The sequence below is a fragment of the Heterodontus francisci genome, chromosome 7 (assembly GCF_036365525.1).
Source record: "Heterodontus francisci isolate sHetFra1 chromosome 7, sHetFra1.hap1, whole genome shotgun sequence".
Classification (NCBI taxonomy): Eukaryota; Metazoa; Chordata; class Chondrichthyes; order Heterodontiformes; family Heterodontidae; genus Heterodontus; species Heterodontus francisci.
The window spans coordinates 89,496,313-89,521,929 of record NC_090377.1 but is presented as its reverse complement, the minus strand read 5'-3'; the positions used below and the strand labels follow the sequence as shown (position 1 = coordinate 89,521,929).

Genomic DNA, 25,617 nt, shown 5'->3' with positions numbered 1-25,617 from the left:
CGTCGAGGACTCCTTAAAATCCAGCCCTACATGTTCTACCAAAGAGATTGTTGAACTTTAATTGGGTACATGTACATTTACTGACAAAAGTTTATGAACTGAAAATGTAACAATAAGATAACCTAATCGAAAATTTGGACTTCAAGATTACAGTCGTTACGTAACCTTTCTTCAAGAATGTCCAGATAATATTTCAACTCGAGTTTAACAGCCGAACAAAATTGTTTCTGATTTGAATTCCAGTTTTAAATTAAACTGAGTGCTGAGACTTGGATGCCAAAGTTTCATTCCAATTTTATCTTGTTGAAGCCAAGATGTTCAAAGTGCCAAGTGTGATTTAAACATTACCAATATTAGGTCAAAGTCTGCAAGTTTTGATACTTTTTAAGAATAATTCTGCTTCCAGATTTGCATATGACCTGCCAATATTTGTACATTATTTTTCCACAATGACAGCACAAGTGAGTGATACAATGGGCTGAATTTTATGGGCCCCCTAGAGACGGGAACAGCGGCAGACAGGCTCATAAAAATGCATGGGAGGTCAGGGGATGGGGTGCCCGTTGCCTTTCCGATGCCTTTGAATTTAGTCCGGGATGGGGAAGGCTGAGGACGGCTTTCCTGCCCAGAGGCCAATTGAGGTACCTAAGTGATTAATGGCCACTTAAGGGCCTCTTTCCACTGTCGCTTGTATTTTACTAGTGGTGGGGGGGGTACCATTTGAGGAGACCGCCCAGTAACTCAAGGTGGACTCTGTGTGGGATGGGGTGGGCCCTCCTCCGTGGGCAATCTGTGGCCCATGGAGGGCCCCCAGTGGCAAAGGCCACTCTTATAGCATCAGCCACCACACCGCACGCCCCCAACTTGCTGGCACCTGCCTAAGAGACTCCAGCAAGCCCGTCCTCACTTATCTGTGTCCGAGCTCCAGGGCTTCTCCTCTTCAAGTGGGATCTTGGAAGTGGGATCCCCATCCTTAAAGGGACAGGGACCCTGGCACTGGCCAGTTAATTGCCCGAGAGCTGTTAAATACAGCCGGTGGTCCTCCAAAGGGCTGAGGCAGAGTTCCCCTCGCCTTTTGGGCCCGGTGTCGTGATCTCCACTGGCTCCACTGGACGAGAGCCGTCCAACAACTGAAATGTTGGCGGCAAACCCACCTCTGCCTGGCCTGGGGATCCAGACTGCATTTTACGGTCCCCAGTCCTTTAATTGGTCTGAGCCGAGACTTCCATCTCATTGAGGCAGGAGGTCCCGCCTAATGGAGCTGCCAGCCAATCAATGGGCCGGCAGTTCTTAGTCCCAGCAGCGCCACTGGGAGTGGTGACACTGCTGGGACTGCAACCCAGCTGAAGACGGAAGAGGAAGGACAGCCATGGGAAAAGGTACATTTTTGGGGCCTCGCTGAGGGATGATCGGCCGGGCCCTGGAGAGGCAAGGGTGGTCAATTGTGGGAACGGGGGGCTTGTTGGGTGTTCAGGGTGGTTGGGGCATTGGGGGAGGCCCTTCGTCGGGCACAGGTTGCCTGATCATGAGAGGTCCCCCCCAGGCCATAAAAAAGCCGCCTGCTTTTGTCAGGTGGATTTTTTCAGGCTTAGGCCACTCGTCTGGCCAAGGGTAAAATCTGGCGGTGGGCAGAGGCCCTTAAGTGGCCGTTAACTGGCCACTTAAGGGCCTTGATTGGCCTGGGGTAGGCCAGCTGGTTTTCGCTGCCACCCCATGTAGAATGGTGGCAGAGACAGGAGCAGGTCGGGAAGCCTTCCACTCCATTTTACCGCCCTCCCCGCCACCCCTGCCACCAATCATCGCAATCTACAGGTCTGCTCACTATCAAGCACCTCATGTTCCACTTGGTGTTGTCATCCAAGAGAAAAGCATTGGTACATAGAATCTGTTTGATCTGCTTAGGTCGTGATAGGGACGACACAAGCTTGTGGTTGCGATTTGGACATTTGATGTGAACCCAATCTCCGACTGTGAATTGTGGTTTCCTTGCGTGTATTTGCTTATCAGAGTACGCTTTTACTTTGCCTTGTCACTTCTTCTGCTTTCACTCTGTCATTTGCGTTGGGTGACAGTGACGGCGGAAGATTTGTCAGAGGTCTGCAACTGTTGCGACCCATCATAAGTTCAGCTGGTGTCTTTCTGGTCAGTGAATCTGGGGTGGATCAATATGTGTGAAGTAGGATATGAATAGATTGTTCAAATGTTTTCCCCTCTGACATACTAGCTCTCAAACTGTCCTTGCTCACCCTGTTGAAACATTTGGCACCATTTGATTGCAGGTTGTATCATGATGTCAGATGGTGGTGAATTCTGTAGCTTGTTAGGAACTCCATGAACCAACTGGAAACAAACTGTGGTCCATTGTCCATTGTCTGACAAACCCACTTTGTGAACAACTTGTGTAGAATGTCAATGATTGAAGTGGTGGTTCTGGAGTTTGTTGTAGTGATTTCCGGCCACTTGCTATGTAGAGCATGAGTTGCACTTTTTCCCTAGTACTGGACATGGTGTTTTGAGTCCATGGGTACCCCCACAATTTGGGCATGTTTTTGAGTGTGCTTAACCGTGATAGGGTTGGTGTTAATGAGTCTGCTGAGATCTGTTTGTCCATAACCCTTGCACTTGAGTTGATTGGGCAAGCTATTTCTCTGAGCCTGAGCCTGACGGTATATTTTTATGTAACATCTTTGAATCTAACATGGCGGATTTGATTTATAACAGCCAAGGTTGTGGCTTTTCCCAAAGTCAAACCATCATCCTCCATGAGTAGGCGTTCCCTAATTCGTGGGATTGAAATTTTTTCAGTTAGTTGGTCACAAATTAGTTCACAAGGTATCGTGCCAAATTTACACGTAGAAGCCAACTGGCACAACGCTGCCACATATTGTTTTATGGGCTCACCATTTCCCTGGCATCTCTGGCAAAACACGTATCGTTCAATCATCACACTCATCTTTGGGCCAAAATACTTCTTGAGAGCATTTACCGCCTTATCGACCGTGGACATATCATCCATTAGCTGCTTGAATATACGCTGCCCCTTTGCTATTTTGTGGAACATAATGCTTCTCAAACCACTGGGAAAATGAAAATCCATGTCGAGGAAGGCAACTGGTCAAGGATGAATTATGTGAGATGTAAAATTAGATATGTTTTCCAGAGATTTGCTTGATTTACCTGTGAGGGGCCAAGGGGAAATTCTAAAAAAAAATTTGCAGGAAATTAAATTGGGTAATTAGAGTCCATGAGAGAGATAACTATACTTGGTCTGCAGGAGGGAAGGCTTGGTGAAAGGAATGACTTTTTCTGTCCACTGTTCTTTTTTATGTTCTTGTGATATAAGTTTTAATTTTTTATAGCTCACATCTGGCCTGAATTTCTGGAAGTAATGTTTAAATTTCCACATAAATGAGATCTTGTTATTCAACTGTTGGGATTTCTTTCCTCTGAGCTTCTCCGCCTCTCCGTTGAAGACTCTTGCCCCTGCTCCCTTTCCACCCTTTCCAAGTTATTGCCTGGAATAATATAGAGGCCCCTTGGCACCAAACAAACTTGCTTTAGTAGTGAGTCATGGATCAAGTATGTATTTTTTAACTCTTTAACCTTACATAAGCACACATATTCAGACATAAAGAAAACCCCCTTATAATAACATTTCTTCTGTCTGATGTGTACTTTTAACCTTGCCCATCTATATTATAGGTTTTGAAACTGGGATCATCAGACTCTAGCAGGTCTGCAATTGAAACCAAGGGAGTCCATGAAGTCGTGACATTTCTGCTTATCTGTCATCAGCTTTCTGTATTTTGCATTTGTTGACTTCATAACGTAATTTCTGTTGCTATGCACAAATAAAAAAAATGCACTCTGCTATGATATTACTGTTTTTCAATAGCAGCAGCAGCAATTCTAATGTTTTTCCTACTGTCTTTTCAAAGTTAGGACAGGGAATCCCTGGGAATATTGCATGAAATCCACCACACAGAAAAGATTGAAGGCCACTGATCTGTGTCATTCATTCATCAGTTTTCTGGTTAAGTGCTTAATCTATGCTTTGCTTCTTTCCATTTGATTCTCGTCTGCTTTTGTTATTGTTTCATTATTCACAAACCAGAACGGCATTCTAGTGAAAGAAAATTCTATTCAATTGCATTATGGTAAAATAAAAATCTGTGTAATAAAGCCACCAGATCAGTTTATTCTTTGCAACGCCATATATCCCTAAAACTAACGTTTAATCATAGCCTTGGTTCCAACAACCCCTCAATCTCCCCTCCCCCCAACTGGTCTTCCAAACATTCTAGATATAACTTCCCTTCTATACTTCAGACGCTTTAGCTGGCCAAATTAGAGACCACCTGACTCATAGACCCAACTCGTGCCACAGTCTCATACACTTCCCTCAGAGAAGCTGTAAAATTTTCCTTGCTCACCTAGGGCTCCAACATATGCACAAAAGAAAATTCTTAACCTGTCCTCTTCTTCTGAGTTCAGTTTGCTTTATCCATGGTGCGTTCCCTCCCAATATTTGTGTCTTTTCTCATTCATACACTTCCTCACAATCTCTGAATGTTTGATATCTGTCTTGCTCCCTACTGTTGTTTTATAGTCACCTGCTCCCTACCAATTCCTGTTTTTCTTCTCTGTGATTTTTGTTTGCCTTTTGCGTGGCCTGTTCCCTTGTGATCTATGTGTGCTTTATCCATCCCCTGTTTCCTCAGAAACTCGTTGTTATTTCCATGTCTTGCACCCTTTCAATTTCTGTAAGCTTATAAAAACAGAAAGTGCTGGAAACACTCAGCAGGTCTGGCAGCATCTGAGAGAAACAGAGTTAACGTTTCAGGTTGATGACCTTTTGCAGATGTGTTCTGATAAAAGGTCACAGACCTGCTGCCAGACCAGCTGAGTGTTTCCAACATTTTCCTCTTATATTTCAGATTTCCAGCATCTGCAGTATTTCACTTTTGTACGTTCTGTAAGTGTTACTTTAGTGACCTGCTCCCCTCCAACTCCCACATTACAATGTCATTGCTGCAAGAAATAGAGGTATAGCAGAAACAAACAGGAGGGAGAAGTAAAACAGAACAGTAAAAATAGGGATGGAAAAGAAAAGGAATGAGACTAAAAAAAGTGGAGGAGCAGAAAGAGAGAAGGAGAGCTGGAAAAGACACTAGGGAAAATAAGTAAAAGAGTGGTTAAGGAGAAAAAAGTTTTTTTTTTATATTCATTCACGGAATGTGGGCATCAATGGCAAGGCCAGCATTTATTGCCCATCCTCAATTGCTTTTGAGAAGGTAGTGGTGAGCTGCCTTCTTGAACTACTGCAGTCCAGGTTGTATAGGTACACCTACAGTGCTGTTAGGAAGGGAGTTCCAGCATTTTGATCCAGCGACAGTGAAGGAATGGTGATATAGTTCCAAGTTAGGATGGTGTGTGAGTCGTGGGCAAGTTGCAGGTGGTGGTGCTCCCTTGCGTCTGCTGCCCTTAATTGTTCTTCCAAGAGGTCAGGAGTTTGGAAAGTGCTGTCGAAGAAGTGCTGCTGAGTTGCTGCAGTGCATCTTGCAGATGGTATATACAGTACTCATGGTGCATCAGTGGTGAAGGGAGTGAATGCTTAAGGTGGTGGATGGGGTGCCAAGTGGACTGCTTTGTCTTGGATGATGGCGAGTTTCCTAAGTGGTGGTGGGATTGCACCCATCCGGGCAAGCAGAGAATCTTCCATCATGTTCCTGATCTGTGCCTTGGAGATGATGAAAAGGCTTTGCGGATCCAGGAGGTGATTTACAAGCTGCAGACCTCTGATATGTCTTTTAACCAGGATATTTATGTGACTGGCCCAGTAATAGTCAATGGTGACCGCCCCCCCCAACCCCTGCCCCCAGGATCTTGGTGGGGTGTGGGGGAAAGGGGGCTTCAGCAATGGTAATGCCATACGTTGTCAAAGGGAGATGGTTAGAGTGATGGAGAGAGACATAAAAGTTGATATACAGAGATCAATAGAAACTAGAGAGAGAGAAAATTTATTTTGAATACCGACAGGTACCAGTATTCTTAAGTAGAGAGAGACAAGGAATTATGAGACTTTTCTGTACCAAATTCTTTTGAGCTCGTGAACCTGCCCTAAAAAAGGTTTGTGAGTTAATGATGTGACCAATGATGGCCCCCAATATGTGATTACACATGACTCAATTTCTCATTTTCATGAGTTATTTAATGTGTGTCCAACCTAAGGAACCGTGAAAGAAGACAGAGAGACAGATGCTACAGAAAGGCTTAAGGAAGGGAGAGAGACAATATTGTTTGTGTGAGAGAGAACCCTATTGGGAGTGGTGAGAGAGAAAGACATGGGGAAAGCCTTTGGTTGGGAAGGAGGAAGGCTGAGAAGGGAGAGGGAGAACTATCCTCTAAGGGGAAGAGTTGAGAGGTAGTAAATAATCTATTAAGTGCGGAGGGGAAGATCCAGTTGAGATGAGACAGGGAACAGACTGCAAAAGGTGAAGAGATGTGGGAAGAATGGAGAAAAATCATCCATGCCTCTCCTAGGAGCAGGTTGGATAGTTGCTGTTGAACTGTAGAAGGTCATGTTGTAACAATCCTTTGCTCCGTATCACTTTGATGAATGCCAGATGAGATCCATTGTATTTATTTATAGAGTATTGGGTAGTTTTGAAAAAGCAAAGCTTACATGATCACTTCCATTGCATACAGCTGTTTTTCCAGTATAGTTTATAGTTTTCGTGCTATTATAATGGATTCGTCATTTCTGAGACTGGCAATACAGATGGATTTGGAGGTGTTAAGCAAGAGCTTTGTCACAATCCACTTCAATGAGTTTCAATAGATATAATTTTCTTATATATTTTTATCACTCTCAAATCTATAATTAAAGGTAGTTTTGGAATTCACTGACAAATTAATCTCTAATGATTACTTTCTACATTCCAATTCCTAATCCTTCTTCAGAAAATTTTCAAGAAATTCACCTCAGAAAAGAAATGAAAAAGCCTCTGTATTACTTTGGTAACTGGTGCCCTCTTCACTCATTATGGCCCCAATTAAAATTATTATTTAAAAATACATTTCTCATATAATTAGAAACACATTTTACAAGTGGATCATTGCCAGAACTAACAGTGAAATATGATTCACAATTCCACTGCGGATGCTGACCAATGTTGACTCAAAACATACTTGTGAATTGTTCATGCTGATATATGGGAATATAACTTTTGTTTCAATGCTGGGCTTGACACATTGAGCTGAATTTTATAAGCCCCCCGACATCGGGGGTCCAGAAAATACTTCTGGGAGAGACCCGACACAGGCCTCAATGCCGGGAAGGCCCCGCCCCTTTTTACCAGTGGTGGCGAGACCTCAGGGCAGCCCCCCCCCCCCCCCCCCCCCCTGCTGCTTGGCGAGAAAACCTAATTAACATATGTAAATAAATAATAACTAAAGAATAAGTACTTACCTCGTTGTGACGACCGTCCCGCGCCAATATTCCGGCCAGTAGCCGGAAGTCTCGCGCCTTCGGTTCTCCATTGGCGTAACACTGGTGAGGAGGGGGGAGGAGTAAGATTTTAAGGGCAGGAGGGATGGGGGAGCGCGGAATCTGTTACTATTGGCTGAGGGGATGGTGGGAAGGGGTTGAAGGACAAAGATATCTATGTTTGGGGGTGAAAGATCGGGACTGGCAAAACAGTTTTTTGTGGGGGGAGAGGGAAATAAAAAACTTGTCAGGTCATTTGGGGGGTGGAAGAGGGGCTTCTTTCTTTTATTGATTGTCAAAATTTGAAAAACACTTGCAGTTCACTTTTAAAACGTAAATGTCTTGTAAGGGCTTGAAGCCTTTTTAAAATGGTGCCAGTACCTGCGCGGTGGTGCCGGACACCGTTGCTAGGGATGGAGCGCCCACCCACTCTAGGTCATTGGGGGCAGGCCCTCCGCCCCCTCCATTTATGTATTGCGCGTGCACTGCGCCGTCTTTGAAGCTCGCCGCCAAATTCAGCCCATTGTCGTGGAATTACGGATTATTATAGAAAGAATTATGACAGATTGCATTTATTTGGTTTTTATTATTGCAGTTTTCACCCAATTGGAATCTTTTTTTTATGTCAACTCGTAATCATAGAACTGTGGAATGATACAACGCAGAAGGAGACTGTTCATCCCATCGTGCCTGTGCCAGTCGTTGACCCGAATTTTGCTGTAGTAATGACAGTGAAACTGTCAGCGCTCACTGCCATAGAAACATAGAAAAATTACGGCACAGAAGGAGGCCGTTCAGCCAGTTGTGTCTGCGCCAGCCGAAAAATCTAGCTGCCCATTACTCCACTGCAACTGACAGCAACATAAATAATGCGGAAATCCAGAAGTTGATGTCAGTGATTCTATGCTTCTCTAAAGGGTGTACTGTTGAGGCACCCTCAGATTGCAATTAATGGATAAAATGGAATTGACCAGAACTTCCATTCTTATGTTCTTAGAATTGCGATAAAAACCCTTGAAAAAGTTGCACCTTGTTGAATGAGGTAGAATTGAGTTTTTAGTGGTGGACTAAGTTCATTATTATTGCTAAACACCCTCACCGGCCCTAAAAATAGTATATTTATGAAAAGTCAATTTTTTCCATTATGATGAAAACAAATTCTGCATTTTTTTTATCTTTTCTTTCTTTTTAAAAAGTTAGCTTTTATCTTGATCCAATCATAATCATTTATTTTGCTATCTGAAAATATAGATTAAAAATGAAGGAGATGAATGTTAATAGTGTATTAATTGTTTTAAATTGATGCAGGTAATGGGCACTAACTGAGGATTCACTTGTGCCTCTATAAAGAGACACAGGGCGGGATTTTACCGTCCCCTCAGCATCATGGATCATGGTGGGGAGGCCCATAAAATGCTTGTAGGAGTGGCCCGCCACGACCCACAATGCAGAGAAGACCCCGCTGGATATTAATGGCTGAATCAGTTGGACAATGATGAAGGTTTGGACCTTCTATTGGCATTCTTGGATGAAATCTGCAAGAAAGATGATCTAATAAATGCTTATGAGGCGTGGTCAGACTTTGATAGATTTAGGAAAACAGATGGTCATTCCACGGAAGAATATATCATGAACTTTAACTGGTTGTATAAAAGATTGAATTCAGTTTTGGGATCCCTAAATCGGTACTAGCATTTAAATTACCTGATTGTGCTAAGGGCTGGGATTTTACCCTAGTTGGACGGGAGCCGGCCACTGACTGAAAAGTTGGTGGCGAACCTGCTTCCGCCTCGCCTGGAGATCCGACCCATATTTTACGGGTTGCCGGGCTTTAATTGGCGTGAGGAGGCACTTCCACCCGCTTGAGGTAGACTTCCCACCTAATAGAGCTGCCGGCCAGTCAGGGGGCCAGCAGCTCTCTGTCCCAGCAGCACCACCAGGAGCTTTAGCTACTGCTGGGACTGCACCCAGCAGTGCAAAGAAGATATCGGGGAACCCTGGAACGCAGCTAAGTTTTGTAGCCTGACTGGGGTGATCAGTCAGGCCCCGGTGAGGCAAGGGTGGTCGATTGGGGGGACTTGGTGGGGGGGGGGGGGGGCGGGGGGAGGTGCGTGTTGACTGTTGGGGGTGGTTGGGACATCGGGGACGGTCCTCTGTCGGGCACAGGGTGTCCGATCATGAGGGCCCCCCAAGGCCGTCAGAAAGCCGCTTGCTTTTGTCAGGCAGCTTTTCTCGGGCCTAGGCCACCCACTTGCCACATATAAAATCCACATGGGGGTGGGTGAAGGCCCTTAAGTGGCTGTTAAGTGGCCACTTAAGGGCCTTGATTGGCCATTTTTTGCCACCACCGCCCTGCGTAAAGTAGCAGTGGAGGCAGTAGCAGGTCGGGAAGGGTTCCCGGAGCCTCCAGCTCCATTTTACGTCACCCACCCTGCCCCCGACCCCCACTACCATCCCACTCTTTGGAGGGGGTGTAAAATTCAGCCCCAGGTTTTTCATTTGGAGAGGCAACTGGTACTAACTGGTGTTTAGTTCTTGGAGAACGAAACCCTATTGGATCAGATGGCTGATGACTTAAAAATTTCCAGTGGAAACAGTCACTTCCTTCAGCCTTCATGGAACAAATGAGACATTCTGTAGAAGACTCAATGATTGTCAGATTTCAAAATAGTCCAGATGCATGACACAGGTGTCAATACAATGGAAAGATTCAAGATACGAGGAATGAGGATTGAAGCACCTTTAGTGGGTTCGGCTATTACAGTAGAAGACAAAATAAAACAAAAATAATGGGCAAATGAATCCCAAAAATGCCCAAGAAACAGTTGCTAGTTGCTTCAGGTGTGATTTGAATATTATTATATGGTGAACTGCCCAAAGCAAAGGGACAGGATCCTCAAAATTACATATGACAAAGGGACGTCTGAAGAAGAGAATGAAGATAATGAATCCAAACAAGTTATACTGGTTACAAGGAGCTTTAGCCCTGTGATGAATGTGTTAGTCATGCACTCCTTTAACTGTGCAGTTCCAGAAAGTACTTGCACTTCAATAATATGGGGAGTAGATTGGTTAAGTTATTGTCTTGATTCACTAATTAGTGAGATTGATGCAAAGTTAAGGAATATAAGATTACTACTTTCTTTAGGTTTGGCGAAGATAATACATTAAGGTCACTAATGAGAGTTATTCCATATTAAACAGCTGGAGTAAGCCATTTTATAAGTTCTGATGTAGCTCCTAGTGAGAGACCAATGCTGTTCAGTAAATCTTTATGAAAACTTGTCATGGAGCATGATAAGTCAATTATTTTTGGTAATCAGTTGATCTGCAATTTACCCAGTTAGGACATAATTGTATCCTCTTAACAAAATGCAATGTTTCCCATCAGAGTATTAGACAAGTTGAATGCTTTACATGCAGGAAGAAGGGCTTTCATCAAGGCTGTGGTCCCAGAGAAAATTTGGAGAATACTGGGGCATTGTGGAAGACCAGCTGGTACAGACTTCAATGCAGCAGCTTTAGCATACTATAAAAGAGAGGATCATAGGGAATGGAAAGGCCCTAGAAAGATAATAGGTTGCACTGGAAAGACAGTACTTATCAAACATGGGAATCAAACTGTTAAGTTTCATTCCTCATGATTATTCGGAATTAATTACAAAATCATGGGCTCTGAGCAACTGATAGAAGTAAATGAGGCACCTTATGCCTCAAATGCTCATGTGTTTTGTAATGAAGATCCTGAGGAACAGAATACATAAGAGAAAGGGCTGGATGTTGGTAATGTGAGTGATCATGACACACATGACAGCGCTATCACATCCAGAGGCTAATTGCCCATAGTGGGTAGGTACAGAGGTGACATATATTCCGCAGGAGTCTAGTGAATGGAGGGCTGCGACAATTATGGGACGTGCAGGAAAAACTACTGGCAAGTTTAAATACTGGTTGAAGGTTCAAGATGATGGCCAAGAAGTGAGGTCCATAGAGTGGCAGAATGGGATGAAAGAGTGGAAAGTAAGAAAGTGCAGTGCAAGTACGGATGGTGGGTCCGGAAGTGATTCTTGTGTCAGAAAACGATCGGGTAGTGGAGGAAGAACCTTTGTTGGTGCAAGAGAGAGACCTTGCGGTAGTAGCTACAACAGACATAAAAGACAAAATAGAGGCTGTAGCTTGAATAGATTAAACAATGTAATAAAGGCCGCAGAACAATCTCGTAACAGAAGTTAAAGCAGAAATCCTTATGATCGTGAAGTTTTGCTGGCTGCCAATAAACTTGAAGATAAACTAATGAGAGGTGAAGCAGAAGGTGTTAGTTAGTTGGAAAGAGTTTGAAGTTTATACTGAGGTACCTGATAAGGCTCAACAAGCCTTGTCACATTGATAGATTTGTACTGAGAAAAGTCCTATCAGTTGGAACTTATAAGCCTAAAGCGAGGCTAGTTGCTAGGAGTTTTGAAGAGCGACTGGGTGATACAGATGTTAGAGTAGACTCTCCCACAATTTCTTCTGCTTGGAATTTTGATCCTCAGCGAGCAGTGGAGGTTGAGTCATTGAATATATTGAAGGCTGAGATAGACAGATTTTTCATTGACAGGGGAGTCAAGGGTTATGGCGGGGCAGGCAGGAAAGTGGAGTTAAGGCCACAATCAGATCAGCAATGATCTTATTGAATGGCGAAGTAGGCTCAAGGGGCTGTATGGCCTACTCCTGCTCCTATTTCTTATGTTCTTAAGTAAGAACTACTGCTTTATGAAATCAGAGTTTATAAAAGAAAGGATCTGGAACCCCTGCTTGTTTTGTGTCCCAGTGATTTGTCTTCAGTTACTGTATGGAATATTTTCTATTTTGTGGCACTAAGCAGCAGGGTGAAGCTGACAGGTAGCAGAGTGTGAGGTCATCACTGCTGTTACTGTGCTTGACAGAAGTTTTTTTGGCACAAATTGCAAATCAACAAAATAAATGCCTACAAAGTAAATAACCCTCAAGCCAGCAGAGGAATAACAAAAATAATAATGAAAAAAAACTTCTCAAAATGCAGCGTGAGCCGATGCTCTTTTTAAAATTGCATACAGGCAGACTGTAGAAATTCCAGCCTCTTTGAACAAAGAGGCTGAATTGTAAATTAACACCAAAGCCAAGAAGTATAATTATGAGCCCAGTCGAAATGAGTATTCTTTCATCTTCATGAATTCCATCAACATCTGTATCATCTCTCTCTTCTCATCCGTTATATGCAGCAGAGGGTACTAACCCTTATTAAAAAGATTATTCAATCCTTATGGAAAATCCAGATAGACTTTCAATGTCTATCTAACCATACTGGACATATGGAACACTTAGAAGAGGAAATTCCATTCAGATGAACATTATGCTTATGATTAATTGTATCCTTATGCATCTTCAAATGCTATCACATCAAACATTTCAATCACTTATGAGATTATTTTCACATATTTTGTGGGCATACAATTAAAGGCCCTCGAGACTGAAGCATCCATGAACAATTACAGGATCCAATTTGTTATATCCCTTCATCACATTTTTTCGTCTCAATGTTCTGGATAGAATGAGAAAAAGGAACAGTTCCGTGGATCTACTGTAGATCATAGATCCAGCCCCAAAAATCATGTTTTGTAGATACTCGGTGTATAAGTTGACCACCACTCATTCCCCACCCCCCCCCCCTCCACTTTTCAGCCACGACATGCTGGGCTGGATTTTACCTTAGGCGGACGAGAATTGTCGGTGGCAAACCCCCTTCCGCCTAGCCCGGGGCTCTGTCCCGCATTTTACGGACCCCCGGGCTTTAATTGTCCCGAGGCAGGACTTGCACCCGCTTGAGGGAGGAGGTCCCGGCTCAGTGAGCTGCCAGCCAATCAGCGGGCTGGCAGCGCTTAGTCCCAACAGCGCCACCGGAAGCAGTGGCCACTGCTGGGACTGCCGCCCAGCTGACGCCATGGATTGAGGAGGTTAGGTAAGTAGGGGCATGCCTCACCAGGGGGTTCGGTCCTTCCTTGGTGGGGCTGGAGTGGTCATTTGGGGGGTGGGGGCGTCTTGGGTCCTGGGAGTGGGTTGGGAGGCAGGGGCAGCCCTCAATCGGGCACCCTGTGCCCGACTGCCATGCTCCCCACCCGAGGCGCGGAAAGGCCGGCAGCTATCGCTGGGCGGCCTTTCACATCCCTAGCACGCCCGCTTGCCATGGGTAAAATACCCGTGGAGGCGGCTGAGGGCCCTTAAGTAGCCGTTAAGTGGCCACTTAGGGACCTAGATTGGCCTCGGGTGGACGGGCCGTATTCCCACCCCCCGCCCGATGCCGTAAACCTGTCCGGAGGCGGAAGTGGGGCTGTTAGGCCTCCCGGAGACTGCCGCTCTATTTTATGCCGCCCCCCCCCCCCCCCCCATGCCACGATCCGACCCACTGGGGCGGCGTTAAATTCAGCCCGCTATGTTAGCCTCAATTTTTCACCCCACAAATGCATGTTTTACTTACCTTATAACTGTGCCTAAGGGATCAAGCAACTGATGCAAGCTGTGTTGCCAAGTTGTGTGGGAGTTTAAGACACACCTACATAGAGCCTTGATTTGTTTAAGGTAAATGTTGGAACCACCAGAACTGAAAATTACTAATTGTAATTTGACACTTAAAATTATCTTGATATTTGTTGCTTTTGATATAAGAAACCAAAATTATGTTGAAATAACAATTTTTACTGCTTCTATAAAACCAGGTTTATTTCTAGTCTTATCAGAGGATTCTAAGTTTAAAAATGACATAATATCTGCCCCATTGGGAAACTAAGAACTGAGAAAATGTTTGCTACGGTAAAAGGAAACACCAGTACTTTACGGAATTAATTTATTCAATAAACTGCAACACATAAATTTAATATGAAATCTGGTGAGGTTTTTTTTCACTTTTTAAAATGGTGACCATCCACGCTCACATTGGTGGATCACATTTTATACTCCGCATATAAGTCCACCCCTGTTTTTGGAATGATATTTGGAGGCTTCGACTACTGTGATCTACAGTATATTGGGAGTTTAGGTGACGTACATGTAACATTCCTTTATAAACCATTCTGCCTCGCAGTGTGCCTAAAGCTTTCCTCTTTAAGTTACAATCTGATTTGTGAAGGAACATATGGTCATGGCTAGAAAACTGGCAGTTTCAGACCAACCTCCGTTTGTGCACACCCGCAGGTATTCCTCTTCAATGAAGTCAAATAGATGGGGCATACAATAGGTAGCTGATCTACCCTTGTTCAAAGTGAAGATTATTCCCATATACAGTCAATCTTCAATCAGAATTAGGATGACGCCAGAGTAAAACCTTGCATTTCAGTAACTTGATTTCATCACATAGAAACTAAGGTGTTTTGCAATAAATTTTGTTGCATTGGGACTTCAAGAAAATACCCACATGCACTGTCAACCCAGCCCCTTTACTTCCAGACAGTCAAAAACAACAGAGAAAATGTTTTTGGCGAATCTAGAAAAGATTCTGGGAGATTATTTTTCCAAGTCCCAAAGGCTGTTAAAAGAACTCCAGGAGACAGCAGTGATTGAAACTGCCATCTCAGTTCACTCACTGAGCTTCTGTAACAAAAGCAAAATACCTTCTGTAACATTTGGCTCTTATCAACACGATGGGGCTGAATTTTACACCCTGCCCCCCCCCCCCACCCCACCCAAAGAGCAGGATGGTGGTGGTGGGGGTGTGGTATAAAATGGAGCAGAAGGCTCTGGGAGCCCTTCTCCACCCATTCCTGCTTCCGTCGCCATTTTATGCAGGGTGGTGGAAGCAAAAAACAGCCCGCCCGCCCCATGCCAATCAAGGCTCTTAAGTAGCCACTTAACGGCCACTTAAAGGCTTTCGCCCACCTGCACGTGGATTTTACCCATGGCAAGCCGGCGTCCTAGACCCCGGAAAAGCCACCTGACAAAAGCAGGTGGCTTTCTGATGGGCTGGGGGGGACGCCCTCATGATCGGGTACCCTGTGCTCAATGGAGGGCTGCCCCCGATGCCCGAACTACGCCCAACACCCAACATGCCCCCCGTCCCCCTATTTGACCACCCTTGCCTCACCAGGGCCCGACCGATCACCGCCAGCGAGGCAACCAAAACTTACCTTTGTTTCAGGTTCCTTTACATCGTCTTCTTCAAGCTGGGTGCAGTCCCAGCAGTGGCCACCGCTCCCAGTGGTACTGCTGGGACAGTTAGCTGCCGGGCCACTGATTTTTCGGAAGCTCCATTAGGCGGGACTTCCTACCTCAAGCAGGTGGAAGTCCTGCCTCACACCAATTAAAGCCCGTGACCCGCAAAATACGGGTCAGACCCCCAGGCGTGGCGGAAACGGGTTCACCACCGACTCTTCAGTCGGTGGCCGGCTACCGTCCGCCCAGGGTTAAATCCCGGCCTATGATTTAATTTTACAGAGGCACAAAAAAGGACATCTAAGCTAGTTAGAGTTAATTAATCAAACTGGAAGTGCACATTTCTTTCTCCAGTTTAGACTAATTCAAAGAACTTTTACAGAAAGAGGCTGCCATTTCACTCTCTGCATCAGAAAGGGTAGAGTTCCTCTCAGCTAAAAAATTTGTTAATTATTTTGTTGCAAACAGAAAGAATCTTCTCCCATTGCACCAGTTGAGTTAATGGGCTAAATGTTATGAGCATGCTGCAAATTGGAGCGGCCGTTGTTGAGCCCCTGCGATATTTCGCGCGGGGGGTTTTTTAAATGGACGGAGCGGAGCGGTCGTCCCTGATGACACAGAGGGTGCGGCTGCTCCATCCCAGGCAATGCCATCCGGTGCCACCGCGCAGGCACCGGCGTCTTTTTAAAGGGCTTCAAGCCCTGAGAAGAAATTTGAATTTTTAAAGGGAACAAAAGTGTAAAATTAAAGTTATACATTAAATAACATCTTACTCCCCTTACCCACGCCCCCAAGGAATAATCTATTCATTAATAGCCCATTCCCCCCAAAAAAACTTCTATTCAAATCCCGACCTTTCCCCCCAACCTTTAATAACTTAAACCCTCAACCCCTTCCCACCATTCCCCCCACCAATCCAAAGAGTTTTCTCCACTCCCCACCCACACACCTGACCTGAAAATTTCACTCCTCCCCCCTCCCCACCAGTGTCACACCTTGGAACTCCAAACGGAGTTCCAAAAGCTCAGGAGTTCCTGCTGATGGCTGGAATATCGGTGTGGGACAGGCGTTGCTACCAATTAAGTAACTATTATTTAATTTTGATAGAATTTGCATATGAAAATGAGGGCCTCACTGCAGCTGGTAAAATGCAGCGGGGACTTCCCGGCATTGGGGATCATGGCGGGCCTCTCCCGGAATTTTCTGGGCCCCCCGCCATGATCCCAGACGCCGGAAGGCTCATAAAAGTTAGCCCAATATCTCGGTGTGCACTATTTTAATGACATTGCTAACTTTGTTAAAATACCACACAAAGTGATTTGGCAAGTCACATTTTGCACAAAGAAATTGCAACCCCAGTAATTCTAAATCAAGACCACAGGTGGAACATAAGGTCCAAAGTTCATTTCCTTCTCATGTTAACATTAGATTTATATTCATGCATCAAAACCTAAATCTTTATGATGGAGCAGTTCTTAACATAAAACCACAATGATTGGAAGAACACAAGTATCACAGTTCTACTCAACTACAAAAAATGCCATTGATTATCCTGAAACCATCTGTACTGGTATACCTAGTAATATATTTAGATTTAAGGGCTTTTACTGTAATGGACTACTAACACATAATAGTTGTGGTGTTGATGACATCCCCTAAACATAAATGACTCGATCTCTGTAGAACCAACAGCAACAGGAATGACTTTTGGCATCACTCTCCAAAAAGACCCGGGCAGCAATGTAAAAGGCCAATACACTTGCATATCTTTGTTTTCAAGTTTTTTTGGGGTGCTTTGAAGAGCTGGCCATCTTGGTTGTATTGTTAGAACACGTTTATTCAGTAGACCATATAGTACATATGAGATAGAGGTATCCATTTATGCACATTTCATACAGAATGGTCAAAATAGTTCTCATCATTGACTTCTGTATGTGTAGTATATGAATGTTACAATTTGGGTGTATTCTATGTCGTTCTCAGAATAGAGTCAACCTGTGAGGGTGAGACTTGCCATGCTGACAGACTAACCTATATTAGAAAACAGGAAATACTGTTTTTATCACTAAGAGGGTACATTTCCTGTGTAAATGGTTTATATCTAAAAGTAGCATTGCTGCATATTATGTGCTGTATTTTTATACTATATTGAAACCGATGTTAGAGTCTTTTATCACATTCTCGCCAACATATCGCGGATGCAAGGTAGAAATAGAATGATGTTACAGTTTTAGCAGTTTTTTTTTCCCTTGTGCTTTTTCATTTAACTACATCTAGAAGGGGGTTTTCTTTGTAAAATTAACAGCAGAGTTACCAAGCCACTTTTTCTTCCTTTCTTTTCACTTCAGTTACTATTTCTCCCACGGCTAATGAGGGTACATCATTGTTGATTTCACCTTAACTGTTTTCAATATTGCCAATTCAGCAAACAACAGGAGTTACAGTTCTGAAAAAGGTGATGGATCCTGCCAATATCTTTTCACATTGTGATGTGATAAACAGGAACTGTGTAGTGTCCATCACTGTCCTGTCCAGTGCAAGATGAGCGTCAATGCCAGTTAATTTCCCCACTGACTTCTGTGGGCTGCCAGAAGTAATGGTTTGATCTTGCAACATTGTTCATCAGTAACACCATTCCTATTTGTATACTGTTAATATTAGTAGCAAGATATCAGTTCTGCAAAAATATACATATCATGTTTGGCAATCGAAGAACATAAGAAATAGGAGCAGGAGTAGACCATTCAGCCCCTTGAACCAGCTCCACCATTCAATAAAGTCATGGCAGATTTGATCGTGGCCTCAAAACTACTTTTCTGTCTGCTCCCCATAACCCTTGACTCCATTGTAGATCAAAAATCTGTCCAACTCAGCCTTGAATATACTCAATGATACAGCCTCCACAGCTCTCTGGGGTAGAGAATTCCAAAGATAATGGCCCTCTAAGAGAAGAAATTCCTCCTCATCTCCATCTTAAATGGGAGACCCCTTATTCTGAAACTGTGCTCCTGAGTTCGAGATTCTCCCACGAAAGGAAACCTCCTGTCAGCATTTACCCTGTCAAGCCCCCTCAAAATCTTATTGTGTAACAGAGATCAAAGTCAATCTTTTCTTCCTTTAGCAATGTTAACATTGCCTGTGTTCATTAATTTGACACCCATTATATCAGGAATCTCCTCAGAGACCCAGCTTCAAAGTTACTTCTCTTCCAAAGTTGGTATTTCTGAATTGGTGTTTCAAAATTTTACAGTTTGCGGGTAACATATTGGTCACATGAAAAAATGTTTCAATCTGTGTCTAGAGCACATATATAATATTTCAGCAAATCTTCAGACAAAAGTAAATATTAGTACGATAATGAAAAAAAAAACTCTTACTGAGCATCTTTGCCAAAATGTTGGAAAATCCTATTTTTGTTGCCTTTCCATGACATGAACATGGGATTTTAATTTTATAGGATTTTTCCATGTGATTGACACCCTGTGATAATGTCCTTTCATCAAATAATTTTTGTACTGATGCAAAAATAACTATAATTGAATGCGGCATTAAACATGCAACTCTTTCCCTGGAGTCTCTATTCATTAGTTTTATTTTAATTATTTTATACAAATTTAAGTCATGATTTTTATCATGACTGAGATAAGATACATTTCTTACTTTGTAGATTCGGAATATAGTTCCTTCTGGATTTTTGATTTAATTTGTATTATTTGAACAGCGACAAGTTGCATTCATAATACCCTTTACCATTATCAAATGTCCCATGGTGCTTCATAGGACTGTAATCAGACAAAAATTGACACTGAACCAAGGATGGAGACATTAGGACAGGTGCACTGTGGCAGAGTTGGAGGAATGCAGAGTTCTCGAGTTACAGGGCTGGAGGAGGTTACAGAAATAGGGAGGAGGAAGGCTACAGAGGTATTTGAACACAAAGTTGAGAATTTTAAAAATCAATGTGTTGCTGGAGTGGGAGCCAATGTACATCAGCAAGCACAAGGATGATAGATAGCAAAGATCATCATACGCTGTGTTATCTATTGATAGAAGCCCACTGCTTATTCTAATAATGACAACATTATTTGTTTCTGCACATGGCAGTAGTGTGTGCAAGATTCTGTCAGATTAAATTTTACGAAACTGTCTTTTGTGCACTGAACACAATTTAGAGTAGCTACACAGATCGGTGTCGGGCATCAACTGAGAGGGTTAGAATGTTTAGAAAGTACAAGAATTGTAACATGGAATTGATAATATCTGTACAGTGCTTCAAAAACATTTTTTTACATCAGTGAGGTTTAGTATAGCTTTGCCAGAAAGAATGGATATGGATGTGCACCAAAACCCAAATTTACCTATGATTTGTGTTTGTGTGCTTCCAGTAAGGAACAACTGTACCTGATTGAGTGGGAATTTTCACTGACTTTTCTCCTCAGAGTCTTGAAATAAGGAGTTACTCACACTATTTATAGCACCAATTTTGTGTAAGTCAGTCAGAATCTTCTTGGTGTGTATGATGGTCCTTTTAAACCCTTCAGTTACCTTTAATGGTATTATTAGTTTATCATCCATATAGGATAGGTTTATTTGGGAATAAATTACCCAACCAAGGTATTCTCAGGTTTATACGCTAAAGCTGAAGCATGTGATCCCGCTTCCAACTGCTGTCTAAACCCTATCCACAGACTGGTCTTTGGATATCTTATCCTAGTAGGAAAACTTCTAAATCCTGCCACTTCAAATTAGCCAATTCAATCTGAGGTTGTGGCACTGTCTTATTTAATGATTTTCGTTATAATTCAGCAAAAATAAATTGATATAAAAGCGAAAAACTGCAAATGCTGGAAATCAGAAATAAAGAGAGAAGTTGCTGGAAAATACTCAGCAGGTCAGGCAGCATCTGTGGAGAGAAACAGAGTTATTGTTTTAAGTCTATGACCTTTCATCAGAACTGGGAAAAAAATTATTTAAAACACATAGGGCTGAATTTTACCAGCCCCTCGACACCGTGGGCCGCGCCACCGGGGCTGGTAAAATGCAGTGGGGAGAGGCCCGCCATGACCCATGATGTTGAGAAGGGCCCGCCACATATAACTGGCGACGGGGGGATCTCGGTGCAGCCCTCCTGCCGCCTGGCGGTGGGCCCTTCATTTTAATATTCAAATTGACAAAGTGATGTAAATAAACTTACCTGCAGGTGGCGGCTGCCCCACGCCAATTTTACAGCTGCCTTAACAGAACTCCATACAGAGTTCCAAGGCGAGAACCTGGTGGGGAAGGGGGAGGAGTGGGGTGAACAATCTTTACTGGCTAATGGGATGGTGGGAAGGGATTGAGGGTCAAAGGGAACAAATTTTGGGGGGAAAGTTTGGAATACTGTTAAAGATTTATTTTGGGGGAAGAGTATATTGGGGTGGTGGGAGAAGTGATTTATATTTGAAATGACATTTTATTGTCATCCTGGAGATCGGGACCTTTAAATTTTAAAATGCTATTGAAGGGCTTAAAGCCCTTTAAAATGGCGTCGGTGCTTGTACGGTGGTGCCGGACACCATTGCTGAGGATGCGGAGGCTGCCCCCTTGCGTCATCGGGGCAGCCGCTCCGCACCCTCTATTTAAATGAGCCCCCGCTTGTAATATGTTTATGTTTATGTTTAGAGATACAGCACTGAAACAGGCCCTTCGGCCCACCGAGTCTGTGCCGACCATCAACCACCCATTTATACTAATCCTACACTAATCCCATATTCCTACCACATCCCCACCTGTCCCTACATTTCCCTACCACCTACCTATACTAGTGGCAATTTATAATGGCCAATTTACCTACCAACCTGCAAGTCTTTTGGCTTGTGGGAGGAAACCGGAGCACCCGGAGAAAACCCATGCAGACACAGGGAGAACTTGCAAACTCCACACAGGCAGTACCCAGAATTGAACCCGGGTCGCTGGAGCTGTGAGACTGCGGTGCTAACCACTGCGCCACTGTGCCGCCCAATATCGCGGGGGCTCAGGGACGGCACATCCGCATGGGATGCACGCTGCTTTTACAGTGTGCCGTCGCAAATTGCGCGCTCTCAGAAAATTCAGCTGATAGTTATTTTTCAATAATATTTTCCTTTTAAAGTATTGGACAATGGTTTTGAAATAAGGTGCATTTAAGAAGATTTGATATCTGGTGCAGCATAAAAAGTGTACATACCCTTTCTTTGTTGACAGAATGTTTTTAGGAACATCTGAGAAAGTAGATAAAATAGCATTTCCAGAAATATTTGTGAAAATGCCAGCTGTTTTTGAAGCCATTATATTCTTTTCTGGTAGGAGGGAGAAGGGAGGGGGATCAAGACTGGAATAGAAATAATTGTAACAAAACCACCAATTTTGAACTGGAACAATTAGACAGTTATATGAAAAGGAAGAATGTGCAGGGTTATGAGGAGAAGGCGAGGGAATGGAACTGAGGGAATTGCTCTTTCAGAGAACCAGTGCAGTCACAAAGGGCTGAATGACCTCCTTCTGCACTGTAATGATTCTGTGATTCTGTGATATTCACTTTGGTGATTTTTAAGCAACTTTCTATAATGGTAAGATTCTGAAAAATTACTATTTAAATGTGTTGTCCAAATCATAAAAAGTCAATATATGACTGTGCCTCTGCTATTCCTTCTGACTACTGGGTCATTCGATGTCAGAATCTGACATGGTTTCCCACAAAATAAAACAGATTTACTTGTAGATCTAGTTTCTTTTCCTGTAATTAATAATCGAGTCCAGAAAGTAATGCCTCCAATTCTTCTCTCATAGAATGCATTTCCAACAGTATACATGCCTCCATTTCTGTTTATATTATTCTCTTGTTTTAGGCAATCGAGACAACATTGCAACTATGGGTTTTCTAGAAATTAATACAATGGGTTATGACATTATTAAATCCTATTTTCAGGAGCAGTATGAATGCTGAATGTGATTTGTATAAAGCAGGTGAAATTTCCAAATACTTTTCTTTTTTCCTGTTTTCATTAGATTCTTTAAGCTGCACTCAATATGGCAACGCCTACCAGAATAAAGATGTATGGAAACCAGAACCCTGTCAAATCTGTGTGTGTGATGAAGGAATAGTACTGTGTGATGAAATCACCTGTGATGAACTATATGACTGCGAGAGACCTATAATCCCATTTGGAGAATGCTGTCCTGTGTGTCAACTGAATGAATTAGATCGGTATCCCAACAGTAAGTAATCTGCACCATTTCAAACAATATAGATTACTAAGCATATGGAATAGAATAGAGAATTGGAGGCTTGCAATTCTAAAATGTCCTTATGCAAGCATGTAGTGTAGTCAACACTATTATACACAGATGTGGACTAAGAATTTGTTATTTTTCTTCAAATAATTGTACAATATCTCTGAACAGTTTGAATGGTATTCTTCAGATGGAGGATTCTATATAAAGATTTTTCTTCTCTATAACCAAGTTGAAATCCCATAGGTTAAGCTGGTCTTTGTTACAAAGCTTCTTAGGAACATAGGAACAGGAGTAAGTCATTCATACCTTGAGCCTATTCTTCCATTCAATGAGATCATGACTGATCGGTATCCCAACTACATCCACCTGCCTTGGGCCTTTGAGGCATTAATACCCTTGCCTAGAAAAAATCTGTCGATCTCAGATTTAAAATTATTAATTCAGCTAGCATCTACTGCCTTTTGAGAGAGAGAATGCCACACTTCTGCTACCCATTGTGTGAAGAAGTGTTTTCTCACTTCTGTCCTGCATGTGCCTAGCTCAGATTTTAAGATTATGTTTCCATGTTCTAAACTGCCCCACCAGCAGTAAAGGTCTCTCGCATTTACCATATCAATTTGTTTCAAAATTCTAAAAAACCCAATCTTTTCACCCCTTAACCTTCTATATTCCAGGTAATACAAGTCTAGTTTATGCAATCTTTTGTCATAAATTCACCCTTTCAGTCCTGGTAATATTCTGGTGAATCTGCACTGTGCTCCTTCCAAGGTCAATATACCCTTCCTAAGGTGCAGTGACCGGAACTGTAGCCAGTACTCCAGAAGTGGTCAATCAGGGCATTGTATAGAACTTCCATTTTATATTCCAGCCCTCTAGTTATAAAGGCTAACATTAGATTAGTCTTCTTGATTTTTTTTTTGTACCTTATTACTACACTTTAGTGATCTGTCTACATGGGACATCTAAATATCTTTGGGCGTCCACTGTTCCTAGCTTTTCACCATTTAAAAAATGCTCAGAGCTATTCATTTTTGGTCCAAAACAGATGACCATCTGCCACTCCCTTCATCTATCAATATTACTTTGTAACTTTATGCTTCCGTCTACACTACTGACTATGCCACCAAACTTTGCATCATTCGCAAACTTGGATATATGCCTCTCTATTAGGTTATCTCAGTTATTAATGAATATAGTGAACAGTTGAAGCACCACCACAGATCCTTGTGAATAGTATTAGAAAGAAATAATTTAACAGGTCGATTTCCTCAGTCTGTGCTCACAAAATATTGAAATCAATATTCGAACAATAGGCTGTTCTGTTTTCAGTGAATTTTGCAATTTTCCAAAGTATTCTAAACAATCTATACTCTACACTCTAACTAGAATAGGCTAGAAAGTGCTGTTGATTACATTAGTGGATGAATATCTAAAATGGTCATATGACATTCTCCTATTTTAATAAGACCATTAGCCTGAGTTTTTCCGATCACCTTTGGATTAAAATTGACCTGCATATTCCAATCAACCAACAGTGTGGCTTAAAAAGAAACACAGCTGCGCGTTAATAAAAAATTATTTAACATTCTGCCATATTAAAATAGTGGACAGGGTTTGTCATATGAACACATTAATCGTTCTTCCATTACTATAATCAATAGTCATTTGAAGACTATTTTAATTTACTGGCTGGAGGAAAAAATGAACAGTAATCATCTAAACTGTCTAATCACAATTGTGAAGGCAACTGGAATTGTAAAAGGAAATGAAAGCAAGTTGAATGGGATTTCTAAATACAAAAGCAGGCACTTCACTTGAAACCATAAAATAGTGCAGTCTCACACAAATGGGTGGCTACTCAGTGGTTAACAGTATTGAAGCATTTACTCTATATTTTAGAGAAGAAATTATCATTCTTGCAACTTCTTGCTGTGTCCAATATGAATTTTGTCAAATCTGCACCCATTTCAAAACATAATGAAACCAGGGCAAGGACTTAATTACTTCCTGACATTCAGTAAAGCAGAACAGCTAATTAAGCATCTATAGATCAAAATTTGATCCATAACTCTATTAGATTCTGGGTGTAGCTCCTTGTAATGACCTATTAGAGAATAGCAGAATTCACTTGGCATCTGACTTTCTTGAAAATAATTATCCTGGGTAAAGATAAATACCTAAAATTGAATGCTTTGGGATTTTTGAGTAGTAGAAGTCAATTTTCATCTGTCTGGGGGAAAAGAGTTGTTTTTAAGACTTAAGCCTGGACTTAATTAGAAATTAAAATCACTGTATAAATAGACTGTAAACATTAAAATCCATTTTGAATCTTTTGCTGGGCTCGGGTTTCATCATAACAATTTGCATTTCTGCAGATATTTAATAAATAATATTTTGTAGAAACATACTTTTCAGAAGATGAACAAAAGGTTTATGGAGAAGAGCCTTTACCTTCTGTATTATGGTAAATTTTAGCATACTAGTGAGCGATCATTCTGTTGTGTTAATGATATCTGATTAGGAGAGATAGGTATGCTATTGAGTGTGAAGAAAATTAATTAGCCTCTTTTTCTTCTTAATTATGCTGTTATTATAAACACTGTCGCAATATTCAATCAAATTACTTGAATGCAGTTGGTATTTTACATGGAATTCATGGATTGCAATAATAATTAAAAATGCTTGAACAGTTTCTCCTAACAAGACCAAAA

At 42.4% G+C, this 25,617-nt stretch overlaps 1 protein-coding gene across 1 annotated transcript in view; it reads left to right on the top strand.

Annotated features, from left to right (window-relative positions):
* Window positions 1-25,617, top strand: part of LOC137372133 (collagen alpha-2(V) chain-like) — a 312,577-nt gene that overhangs the window by 105,347 nt on the left and 181,613 nt on the right. Inside the window, exon 2 of the mRNA XM_068035607.1 lies at window positions 22,679-22,888. Coding sequence (XP_067891708.1) covers window positions 22,679-22,888 — 210 coding nt within the window. The remainder of the gene's footprint in view (window positions 1-22,678; window positions 22,889-25,617) is intronic.